The 12,557-nt window shown below is 39.2% G+C and overlaps 1 protein-coding gene across 2 annotated transcripts in view; it reads right to left on the bottom strand.

The window, feature by feature from the left end:
• Nucleotides 1-1,901: 1,901 nt before the first annotated feature.
• The window catches only part of SYK (spleen associated tyrosine kinase), a 55,567-nt gene continuing 44,911 nt past the window's right edge, over nt 1,902-12,557 (bottom strand). For both annotated transcript variants that reach the window (XM_069775751.1, XM_069775752.1), the window contains 7 exons: nt 10,630-10,720; nt 9,769-9,946; nt 8,293-8,502; nt 7,663-7,852; nt 6,137-6,277; nt 5,799-5,911; nt 1,902-4,188 (listed from right to left, as the gene is read on the bottom strand). In XM_069775751.1, the coding sequence (XP_069631852.1) occupies nt 4,116-4,188; nt 5,799-5,911; nt 6,137-6,277; nt 7,663-7,852; nt 8,293-8,502; nt 9,769-9,946; nt 10,630-10,720 (996 nt within the window). In that variant the 3' untranslated portion in view covers nt 1,902-4,115. The remainder of the gene's footprint in view (nt 4,189-5,798; nt 5,912-6,136; nt 6,278-7,662; nt 7,853-8,292; nt 8,503-9,768; nt 9,947-10,629; nt 10,721-12,557) is intronic.

Below are 12,557 nucleotides of genomic sequence, written 5' to 3'. Positions count from 1 at the left end.
TGTTTGTTTGTGTCTCAGTCCCCAGCTGCCCCACAAGCCACCCCGGCAGGGAGAGCTAGGGCCCAAATGCAGTTGTGCCACTGTCTCGCATCACACCATGGCGTGTAGCGCTGGGACACACTGCTGGGGAGTGGTGATACTGACTCTTGATGTGGCTCTTTTCCATCTGAGTCTGGGATCGTTTTAAGTCCAATACTGTTTTTCTTCACTGTCAAGAATCAGACGGTGCATTTTTTTTTTCCTCTCCCTTTTTTTTCTTCTTCTTCCTCTTCTGAATGACTTACAGGCTTTCTGTCCTTACTAAACTTAGGGCAGGTAACTACAATTGTTGGCTTAAAGTTCCCCTGTACTATTCAACCCAGACACCACCCTCACTCCCTTCTCTGCATGTGTGGGACATATTCTTTATCTTTCCGCCTGCAATCCTCCACTGCTGGTATGACTCAAAAGACAAACGGACACAGAGTCTCAGACGTCTTCGTTAATCTTGCACAGTTAACCACTCATGACATAAATCATTGATGATTTGTCCTCGCATGGAACTTTGCTTGTCAGCAAGCAGAAAATGGCCAAACAGGTTCCTCCGTACTGCACAGGCACATCAAGGGCCGGGGTGGAAGGGAGAGTGCCAGGAATGGTGGGACAAGTCCGTCCGTCTAACAGCGCTCAAGTATTGCCACCTCCTGGCAGGGCCGGGCCGTACAGCTGTCTCAGCCCACAACGCTCGGACACGCTCTCTTGTCAAACCCGCCGTTCCAACTGTGACGATTTCAGGTGGGAAAATCATGGGTATTTTTCACTGGGTGATTAAAAGTCCCCCTTTTGCATAGTGTTTGAAGCAGGTGGAGATTTTGCTGGGGTTTTTAAGAAGTTTGGGTGGGTCTTTATGGGAAAAGGTGCATGGCCTCCTGTGCTCTGAAAAAAACCCATGATTTTGCAGATTTGAGCCCTAACCAAAGCTGTAATTACACTCTGTTTTCCTCCCCTGAAAAACCCGTTTAACATGTTCACACCTGCTCCTTCTTCTCTGAGTTACTCACATCAGCCTCCCTTCCTCCTTGCTGCAGTTCGCTACCCCTTGACCCTGCTGTGACAATTACTTGTGGGGCCACGCTGCCAAATGGCATTTCTGATAGGAGTCAATCTGAAAATAAAGACAACCACATCCAGACAGCCAAAAGACAAAAGCCCCTTCACATCAGTTGATGGTGCAGTCCCACAAGTGGGAAGGTGGAGTAATTAGGCCAGATTTGCTACGCAGGAAAACAACCACAGCAGTACAGTGTAAGTCAGTCACTGACTGATCCCCGCCAAAGGTAAGCACCTGCTTGAGGAGTAGCCTGCCTTTTGGCCTTTGTTGTTTCTTTTTCAGATTCGCATTCAGTCCCCTCCAGCCTTTGCTTTCCTGAGGACTTGAGCTTGCAGCAAAAGCTAAGTGAAAGACTAAGATGTCTCTGTTATTTCAGAATACCTAGAACAGTTGCCTGCACCTTTGAGGGAGGCTCCATGTGGTATAATATGACTTAAATCCTGCATAGCTGATACCTGTAATGCTGAAATCCTTGGACAGCTGATATGCTGCACCAGCTCCTGACACCTCTAGCCTTGCATATCCAGCACAGTGCTGCTGAAAAGCAGTATCTTGGAAAGACTTAGGTGAATAATGACATGCTCATTTTGGGAGATTTTCCTGCTAGTCCTGAATAGCTCCAAAAGCAGCCCAGGCTTCAGTGGGCTTATCTGTCATGTCAGGTACCTTTCAGTCTCAGTGGCGGAATCTTAATGTTCCGCAGCAATTCAGCAAATATACACGCTCTCCACAGCATCAGCATTTTTTAGAAAGCACTTAAGTGTTAAAGGATTATTGTTAAAACAACAGATTTTGTAAAAGTATCTTTAATTTCAATTTTAAAACCTAATCCATTTATTTCACAATACTTTATATTCTCATTGTAAATTTTTATTACATAATAGTCAAGTTAGAAATAATCAAGTAACACCAGAAAGTGACATTCACTCAGAAGAGAGGGGAAGAAATATTCCTCCAGTTTTGTTGTATCAGATAACACTTGGGGGGGGGGGGGGGGGGGGGAGATAGAGAGAGGGAGGGGGAGAGACATCAGGGAAATTGAGTACTGTCACTCACTGGCTAGTAGAGATTTGTGCAATTTGTTTTTAACTAATATCCCCATGAATGTACTAATTGCACATGTAGAGCTAACAATTTCTCTGCAATAGGATTAAAAAGACAAAACAACTACATATAACTATGGCTAACTTCTACACAAGCTGTTCTTGTAGAAAAATGTTTCTTAAAAACAAAACAAAAAATAAATCATCTTCAATATAAGTCACATTTGGTCACATTTGAAATGTGGTCTATCGCACTCAGTGTCTTTCAGTAGCATGTGTTTTCTGAAGTGTCTTGCAGTGGACATCCAAGACTAAACTACCAAAAATCACCAGGTATTTTTTGAAAAATAGACCATAAACTTAATAAAAAGAAAAAAAAATACAGTAACTCCTACATTTGTTTATAGTCACCTGTTTTATGAAAATTATTTCACACTTTCTCCCTGTAATTGCCTACACAGTTTTCTCTGCTAGAGAAAAAAAATCACTGCATCTCTAAGAATACTCTGTTCACACAACAATTAAACATGTATGTTCTAAACAGCCATATGCAATAAATATATCTAACTCTAAATCTTATTCTTTATATTGTTCTAAAATCTCTGTATCTAGTAGATGCAATATATGTAGACTCCTGAGATACATGTAAATGCCAGTAAAGTAGCTGCTTGTGAGGAAGAAGTGATAGAAATTTTGATATCTATAATATTTAAAATGAGATTGGACAAACAAAGCATAAGGGTAAAAATAGTATAAGAAGTTGATTACGTTATTTGTTATTACTATCGCTATACTTGCACATTAATGGAGATGCACACTGCATTACAAAAAAGTGCTAAGATTAATCCCTTTTCCTGAGATGCTCACAGGGATTAATAACAGGACAAATACTAACATTTAGGAGCAGATGAAAGTAAACTTGATGTCCATATGCCTGTTTTAAAATATTTGAGCCAGGGGTGAAATTTGGCTTTAGAGGCAATAAGGTGTGGTGAATTCTCACAAATGCTTTTCAAGAAAGGTTTGGAAAAAGACAGAAATGATTGCTGCTCAAAACACAACACAAGGAGCTTTGGTATACCTAAAGGGATATGTGGGAAAGGTGTCTCTGGAGAAGGCTGGAACAGTACAGAGAAAGAAAGGTGCTGCTCCATCACCTTTCACTGTACAGCCGTCTTTTCAGGAATGCAGTGATGGAGTTTATGTTAAAACCCAGAATCATTGTCTTAGTTGCTGATACATTTCATTCCAAGATGAAAGCAAGTCCCTGAATTCCGGGGTTTCACCAGGAAAAAAGTAACTCCCTGAGGGACAGCTGAGCTTCCACATGAGATGAGGAATGAGAGAAGTTGGTCACATTTAAAGGAGATGAGGATGTTAAAAATTCACATCTCCTAGCTCCCCTCTGCCTACATTACTACAGAAAAGAATACGATTTGGTTTTAAAGGGGCTTGGGGGTAAAATCAAACATGCTGTCAGTCAAAGCAACTGACACACTTTCACAGTGAATTTACTTCACTGTGAGAAATGTTTATGCTATTCTTCCTTGAGTGGGGGGAAGACTGGAAGAAGTCTTAATGCATTTAAGGGCTAAGAATATTAATAAAAAGAATCTAAATTCCAATCTCAATTCAAATACAAGAGAGGAAGAGGGCTGAAAGACATTAAATAGGTTTTCCACAACCACAAAATGTAATGCCAATAAAGCTGTAAATAAAATGAAACAAAATGTAGCAAAATTATAAGCATCTGCTCTGACATCCTTGCTGCTCGCTTTGGGGCCTCTCCACTTTCAACACTATTTCAGGGCAGGATATTGTGCAGAAGGCAAGAAAAGGCAACCCTACAGACACAGGGCTTAGCTCTGAGCTTTGCAGGGTGAAAGCGGCAGTACAAAAATCAAAGTCGCTTTGTCTCAGAAACTGAACTGCTTCACAGGGGGTGTTGCCTGGAGGCAAGGAAGCTGCTGTTCTTCATGCTGTTAGTGGGAAATGTCGTAATAGTAGTTACGTAATCTCAGCTCGACTGCAACAAATCCTGGTCGGTCATCAACACTGTGGAAAGATGACAAATATCATTGCATAGGAAGGAGAAAGCTGTAAAGGTGCATGGGCCTTGTAACGGTTGGGACTTCACCCCAGTGACAGCTCATTTAGAGCTGCTTGCAGTATTTTAAGGCTAAAAAACATGATGCTACAAAATGAATACCAAGCGGCAAATGTCACTACAGAGCACCCAGTCAGTGGATTTACTATCATGCCTGTTACATTGTGGCTGGTGAAGGTACTACAAGAAAGAAATGGTAAATCAGCTCCATTTCATTTTCTACTTCATTTACTTCAGTAATAATCTATAGAACAGTGCAATATCTGCCTTATAATGGGTACTACAGTCATACAGAGTGGCTTAGCACCACTGAGAGGAGCCTATGCATACACTGTATGGCTGTACTGTCTTTCTTTCCTCTATATCTGCAAGTCTTTGTTGATTTGGTAGAACACAATTAAACTGACAACAAGCCCCTACAATAATACATTACATATTGAGATAGCTACACTGCATGACTTGAGCCTTCTTTTAAAATTTTTTTTTCCTTTTCTTTCCAGTATTAAAGATATTTGAGCACAAACAAATAAAAAGCAGCATGCTTTATGATATGCTTATTAATCATAACAAAAAAATGATCCCTTTCAGTCTAGAACTGTTACGGCATTCTTTGAGTCAAACCAAAAGGCAGAAATTATTTTATGGCTCCACATTCTTTCTAGAGTACTAGATGTAATAAAACTAACAAAGAAGCAAGGTACCTAAAAGTGAAGTACCACAGCTCCTTAAATGGAATCCAGAGACCTTTGTTGGACACACATATTCTCCAGATGGTGAACTGGAAGAATAAGTGACATTACAGCAGATTTTGGGTGCTTTATGGAGACCTTCCTATACCTCAAAGTAACTTCAACAAAATAGTTTAAAATGATAAATCATAAAACATCTTTAATAATTTTTTTGCAATATACTAATTAAAAAAGAATATCAGGTAGACTTTTTTTCTTCTCTGTATTTCATAATTCTAACTTCTGAACTGTTATCGATCAGGAAAAAAACGTTTCTGACATATTAGGTATGATCTGAAAAGAAGTTTTGCCTCTCACTAATAGGAAGCCAATGTGGGATCCAATCTGAGCATATTTAGGAATGACAGAAGAGAAAAATGGGTTGAAACAATTAGTTATTGAGGAATGGAATGAATAATTTGGCAATATGATTTTGAAATTTCAGTAAAGAAAAAAAGTCTTGGAAATGAAAATTAAACAAAATACCATCCAAAATGAAACAAAAATATTTGCTTAATTTCAAACTTTCTTTTCAAAATACTTCAGACCGAACTCCTTGTGGAACTACTTGGTTTTTATGATGCCCTATTTTTTGTATATATCTGTTCCAGCAAAATCAGCTTGTTGTAGTACACTCAATAACTCATATAATTTTCACTTGAAAGTGCAACTAATTCCTTAGTTTGGAGGTTGTTTGTAAGCTAAACACCAGCTGAAACAAAGTATTTTGAAATGCCTTTCCCTCCCTCCCCCCACTTTCTGGCTATTAATTAAGTAGATTAAAATACACTCCTATTAAAAGAGAGAGCATCACATCACACCACACTCACTTGTATGTCCAACACAATTTCATTAGATCATAGACTTCTGTTGGACAGACTTCAGGACGTTCCATTCGTTCTCCTCTTTCAATCATCTGTGCGACTTCGCCACCTTTCATTCCCTGGAAGAGGGTGACCACAACAGAAATGATTACAGCACACATGCTAGCATAAAACACAGAGGCCTGGCGTTGATTTTTGGGCTATCCTTTGATTCATCCGCTGCAACAGACAGGGCGCGAAGGCCTGCTTTGGCCTGCAATAACTCTTTTTAGGTAAGAAAAGGTGATGGTTCAAATTTGCTCTGAATTTTTACAGAAAAAAAATGGCCAGATAGAACTACTCACCTTATATGGTTTTTGACCATAAGAGAAAGCTTCCCACATTAAAACCCCAAAGCTCCAGACATCACTTTTGCTAGAAAATTTGTAGAAATTCATGCATTCTGGAGCATACCACTTGACTGGCCATTTTCCATGACTTTGTGCCTAAAATAAATCATAACAGAAAGAAAAAAAAAGCAGGCTAGAGACAGTGGTAAGTAGTAAACATCAGTATTCATATAAGCCAAGTTAACTTAGCTCTGCACAAATTTGCACTAAGTACCATAACATTTCTGATGCAGTTGGCATTAGAGGGAATGGGTAGCGGCTTCTCCAAAAGTGTTACAAAAATGTTCCTAATTTTATGCTTTCAAAATAATGCACTGAAATGAAATCTATGGTAAAGCAAAGCTTAGCTAAATGACCTGCAGTCATGTTTTTAGTGGCAGTTAATTTAAAGTTGCTCTTTAAAACTAAGATTTTTCTTCTAGGCTCTCAACAGAGGGTAGGACATACACACCTAGCTACACTGAGTCTCATTATTACTTGAAGTTGATGCTCCATTTCAAAGCACAGTGACTGCCTTGTGCCAAACTGCAGTTTGATAAAATTATGCCATAACACTGTGTCACAACATTGCGAGTGTAAAGCTATCCCAGCACAGTGCTAGATCTAGTGAAGGAACCCCACTGCATTTTGTGGAGTTTTAAAGGGAATGGGCCTTTGATACCAATTCTCAAACCTCTGACAAGCAGCTCTGGCTAGGCTAGTGGCAGTGATTTAAGATGTTACTGCCTTTTCTGGCAGCAGTTACTATTCCCGTAGGAAGGTCATCAGAAGGGAGTATGTGTTTGCTCCTCCTCTGCAGCGTTTCATGGTCTGGCTTATTAGTTTTAAACGGCTGATGAAAGGGAATAGGCAGAAGGAAGAAATAATTTGAACTGCAAGAGCAATATATCAGAAAAAAAGATGCAGACACGATTAGAGCCTTTGTCTTCCACAGATGTTTTCACCTTATTAAACGTGGCTGTTATTTCAGTCCCTTTAGCTGTACAAGGATCCAATGAATTTAAAACCAAGCTAAAAAAATTCTGCTTAGATCAACTGATTATTTACCAATGGTATTCTTTCAAAAACCTCCCCAAATTCAGTTCTGTTAGTCAATAATACAGTGTGCTAGCCTAATTTTCCCTGCACAAGGTGAAAACTGTTAAGTGCCCAAAACTTCATATCTGCAACAAAGACATTTTCCCCTTTTATATAAGGGGGTAACTTATTTCCACCACAAACTTCAATCTTCTGATGACAAGTTTACCAAAAGTAAATGAAAGAAGTAAGCAAATAAAGGAGGGACTAGCTTTTCCCTCCCTACACATCTTTTAATGTTGAAGATGCATTTTGAAAATCAGTGACCTACTATTAGGCTATAAAATAATGGATGATACATATTATTTCTAATTTTCAACTTTTAAAAACAACTGCACTTCAACTGAAAATAACCTTGTTAGGCTATACTACTATACAGCTTTCACGTCTTGTGCAAACCTTACCTTATAATAATTTTCATCAGCACTAAGAGCTTTAGAAAGTCCGAAGTCACTAATTTTGGCATAATGTTGTGTGACTAATAGCACGTTCCTTGCAGCCAGATCCCTATGAACAAAATTATTCTCCTCCAGGTATTTCATCCCCATGGAAACCTGATGTACCAGCTCTGTTATATTCTTCTCCGTGACATGTCTGAAAATCATAATTGAATTTTTAAGAGGTCAGGAGTTCACTTTCATGACTTTTCATGGAGTTCAAATATAAATCTTTACTATGAACTTCCCCACATCATACTAGGAACCTGATCTACTTATGTTTAGCTAAGCTTTAATTAGAACAGGCAGCGTAAGAATGTCCTGAGTGAAATGATGTGTGATCATATCAGTAAATGAGCAATTGAAGGACATGTGAAAATTCTTTCATTTATTCAAAATATACTATATTACCAGAAGTATTTGACAGTTAGGAGACATGTACAAGACAATCGTGTCCCAATGAAGACTGACTACAATCATTAATTATTACATTAATAACATGTCAATTTAAAATTGCCCTTAAAGAAAAAAAAAAGGAACCTCTATCTTTTTTCCCCTTTGGATAAATCCTATGCAATGGAATCAAAGCTTACATACCTGTTTTTTTGCAAAAATTTGTTCAATGGCCCAAGTTCAGCCATTTCCATCACTAACATCCAGGCTTCAGCTTCACATATGCCTATCATTCGGACAATATATGGGTTATCCAGTTGTTGCATTACATTTGCTTCTCTCAGTAATTCATCCTTTATGGCTGGATCATTACTCTCATTCTTAAGAATTTTTACAGCCACTGGCTTGGCACCCCTACAAAAAAGAATCCAGTTCTGGGATTAGTTGCTGAAAAACCTGTGTGAAAACACACACAATCTTCATTTGACGTTTCTGTGCACATAGTACAAACTGTGACAAAAGACAGAATTGATGGAAAAAATCCAACTGTAATAGTAACATCTCTCTATCAAATGCTCAGAAGACAGCTAAGCAAAAGAGAGAAAATGGGAAGAACCTGGGAAAACTATAAATAGTCATAAAAACATCTTAACAAGCCTGAAAACAAATTTAATGGACAAAATTTTGTTGCCCATTCTGGCAAGAATTCCATAAATCTTTTCTTGCCAGAAAAGGTATAAAGGCCTTTCTAAGCACTGAGGTGTTTTGGGGGTGAGACTAGAACACGCAGCGTTGCAAGGCCCCAAGGCAGTGCTCTGAAATCCTTAGAAACTAAGCCTACTCCTACAACCTTCAGCTCATACAACTAAGTGAAAGAGTGACTGATGAGATCGACAGAGCTCAAGTGTGAAACAAGATTAGCAAATACACAAGCTGGGACCAGAGCCCTTCAAATCCCCTCAGACTGTACTGGAAAAGAAAAATCCTTCCTGGCTCTGAAAACCTTGGTTAAAGAAATGCCTCCAGCTTCAAGTGGTGAAACCAGCCCATGCACTTAAACATATTGATAACAGTTTACTATGAAAATGTATGAACAGTCAGGTGCTCTCACTTCTGCCAGTATAAACAGGGTCTGTTCCTACTGTAATCACATGATAAAAGAGGTCACAAGATGGTCTGTGTTCTTGAAAATCAACATTTCGGCTTCATGAAACAGGTATTTATCATACTTATTTTAGATGAAAATCTCCTTGCTACAGGTAAGCTGTCCATGGCACTCACACTGTTTCTCAAAGAGAGATTGTGCAGTTGGGAAATACTGAGTAGCATGACTGCCCATGCAAACTATGGAGGAAGGCAGCAGACTTCCCACTCTACTATCCCTGACAGGAAAGAAAATAGTCATAAGGGGCACTTCCCCACTCTACAGACAAAAATAATGGCTGGGAGGTGACTATGCTGCAGGCAAAGAAGTGTCTGCCAGCAGACGAACAGAAAATGAGTGTACAGAAAATTAGTCTATGAGTGTATGTACAAAGAGAGAAACCGGTGAATGGTAGCCCAAATTACTTAGGTACAGTCTGACACCTGAAATGACATGCAAAGATTACTGCTGCTCCACAAAATAAAGGCTACAGCTTTCACATATGAGACTCCATGAAAGTAGAAGGAAACACTTACTTTTTCATCTTATAGAACCCTTTCTTTACAGTACCAAAGTTGCCAGACCCAAGCTCTCCTTCCTCCAAGGTTAACAATTTCCTGTCAAGAGTGACATTTTTTGGTTTCATTTCATCTGGATCAGCATATGGACTTTCATAGACCTCCGTATCCATGGGTAAGGCCTCCCTCTGATCACCTGCGGTTCAATCAATGAAAAAATCAGACATTATGTGAGACATTTTTGCTGCCATAGCTACTATATTCACCTGTTCTATGTTCAGGATTATCAGTGTGTTTGACTTACGAGGGCATTATAAAGAAACCACATGCAGTCCGGCTACAGGCACTTTAGAACACCTCAAAAGAGAGTGACCTCCACCTGGTGACATGCTCTAATTATTGAGCATCTGTATAATGTGAAACCAGCAGGTTCCTTGACAGGAGGGTTAAAGGCAGGCCCTTCTCCTTAGTACTTCCCATTAGTTACCTCAGACAATTCTTCACTCAGAATGCTGCCTTATATGTAGTTTATTCTTAGGCACCCATCTTTAGTTGCATTTTACAGAAAGCCTGAGCACTAGCTTGACACTGTGGATGCAACAGGGCACAATTCTTTTTATGAAGTGCAAGGATGAGGCTTCTAGAGTCAAGGAAGTAATAATCTTTCTCTTCAACACAGAAAAAGGGACTTCTGCTAAATGACTTTTATTACAGATGGCGACATCTGGCAGTTTCAGCTACCAGGCTTGAGCTATGATAGTGGCTAACCAATACACAACATGGTGTGAAATATATGCAGGAAAAAAGAAATATGGGTTGAGGAGAGATCTCTGGCATAAAGAAGGCAAGTGTATTAATGACATAAATTACTCTGCCTACCTTTTTCTGCTCCTGTAAGACCTCTCTTTCTTTGTAGCACATAAGGATTAAAAGGTGCTTCATCAGGTGAGTAGCCAATAGTTGGCTGAAGCTGTAGTACACAAATAAAGTTTTTATGTTTAGTAATGAATAGGTAGGTCAAAAGCATTTTTTTTCCCCCAAGGATTATAGGGATATGGGATAATGATTGCAAAAGACACATAGGTGAGAATCAGAAAGTAAGAAAGGGATCCAACAAAGTTTATTTCATTTTGGAGGTTATTGCTTGAGTAAATATGCAGGCCAAATGAAACATACACTGCTGAAGCATTAAAAGTTATTGCAAATATTTCAGAGCATTTGATCTGAGAGAATTAACTGGAATGGGTCATGCACAAATCTTATTCTGCAGATATTAAATTCACATGCTCTTTTCAAATCTTCCTTGTAACACAGGTAGTCATAAGGATTTCTCTTCAATCTGTCCTTCCTCCCTCTCCAGGGTATCTCTCTACATATCTAGGCCATAGAGCACAAATGAAAACAAAAAATACTTCCCTGTTTCTCTTGTGGATGTTATAGAGTGACTCCCCTAGGAAGAAACTGGGATAAAAAGTAATTATTTTAATAGACCTGTGTAATGTCATGGACAAACATTATGGGCCAGATACTAGGCCAGTCTGTCTGCTCTGAGGAGGAAGAAAATGAGCTAATTCTGACTGTACTTGAACATCTGGTTCAGATACAATCCCTCTGCCTTTACTCTTTGTCAGAGGAATACTATGGAGCATACAAACCTCCCCAGCAGAAACACAGTGTGTTCTGGAGCTCCTTGGCTGAAGGATGAGTCTGGCACAATAAACTATAGATGAGAGAAACTTATAATTTGCTCTTTTCTGTCTATAAACTGTCAGGAACAGGGAATTACAGAACTTATTTCTGCGGTTTAGTCCCTTTTCTTTCTCAGTGTAGACATTTTGCTCTACTCATGAGTGACCTCACCCTCCTAAGAGAGTGGTTTAAAACCAGAAATTCAAACACCAACACGAGTTTGGTCAGCTCAAATAGGAAACAAAGGTATATTGTACTTGCAAAACACTGGATAGGGCTATTTTGCAAATATTTGAGTATAAAATTCTTTTTAATAACTAAAGCTTTCAGTGGCATAAGTTCCTGCCTGAAACAGTTGTGGTTTTCAAGTAAAGAGAAACACAGCTTGCAAAATGTCCAGGAGTGAGTTATTGAGTGCAATATTAGTTTTATCACTTGCAAACTGCATTTTGTAGGGAAAAGGCCTGACCGGGGTGGTACAGACTTTTAATTGTAATGAAGTGATCTGCCCAGTTGGATGAAGCAGAAAAGGTTCCACTACATAGATTTTACAGCAAACCCTGAGTGTGAGGCTGACAGTTGGCAAGATTCTGACCTGGTAGGACGAGCATGGTGGCATCAGGGATGGTAAGGGTAATGTTTCTGACTTGAATCACTCAGTCTCGTGGAACAATGTTGAAAGGCCATTTGCTGTCAGGGCAAGCTATAAGAACCCTGAGATGCTTTTGAGACTGACCTGCCCATCTCAAGAACAAGGAGGCAAATGAATGGTATAAAACCAGATCCTCAGCTCTAGTTTTGTTTTTCTAGTCTGGTACACCTTGCCAGGTCTGCAAGTTAAGACTTGTATTTCCAAGACCTGTATCACTCTATTTCACACACAGGCCATTCACTAACCCAAAAAACCTCACTAAGATTGGAACTCAACCCTAAATATCTCAAGTGGTGGGCTGGCAGTTTCACTGTGAACACTTAGGACAGTCTTTACCTACATTGTGTCAGGATATATAGGGAAATGCTTATGTTCAGTCAAAAATACTAATAATCTTTTGCAAAGCAAAACCAAATCAGATGGAATTATACTTACTGAGACCACAGTGATTTTAGTTTGTGCATTT

This window comes from Haliaeetus albicilla, chromosome Z, assembly GCF_947461875.1.
Source record: "Haliaeetus albicilla chromosome Z, bHalAlb1.1, whole genome shotgun sequence".
Taxonomy (NCBI): Eukaryota; Metazoa; Chordata; class Aves; order Accipitriformes; family Accipitridae; genus Haliaeetus; species Haliaeetus albicilla.
Note: the sequence above shows the minus strand (reverse complement) of the source record. Positions and strands in the feature narration are given on the sequence as shown.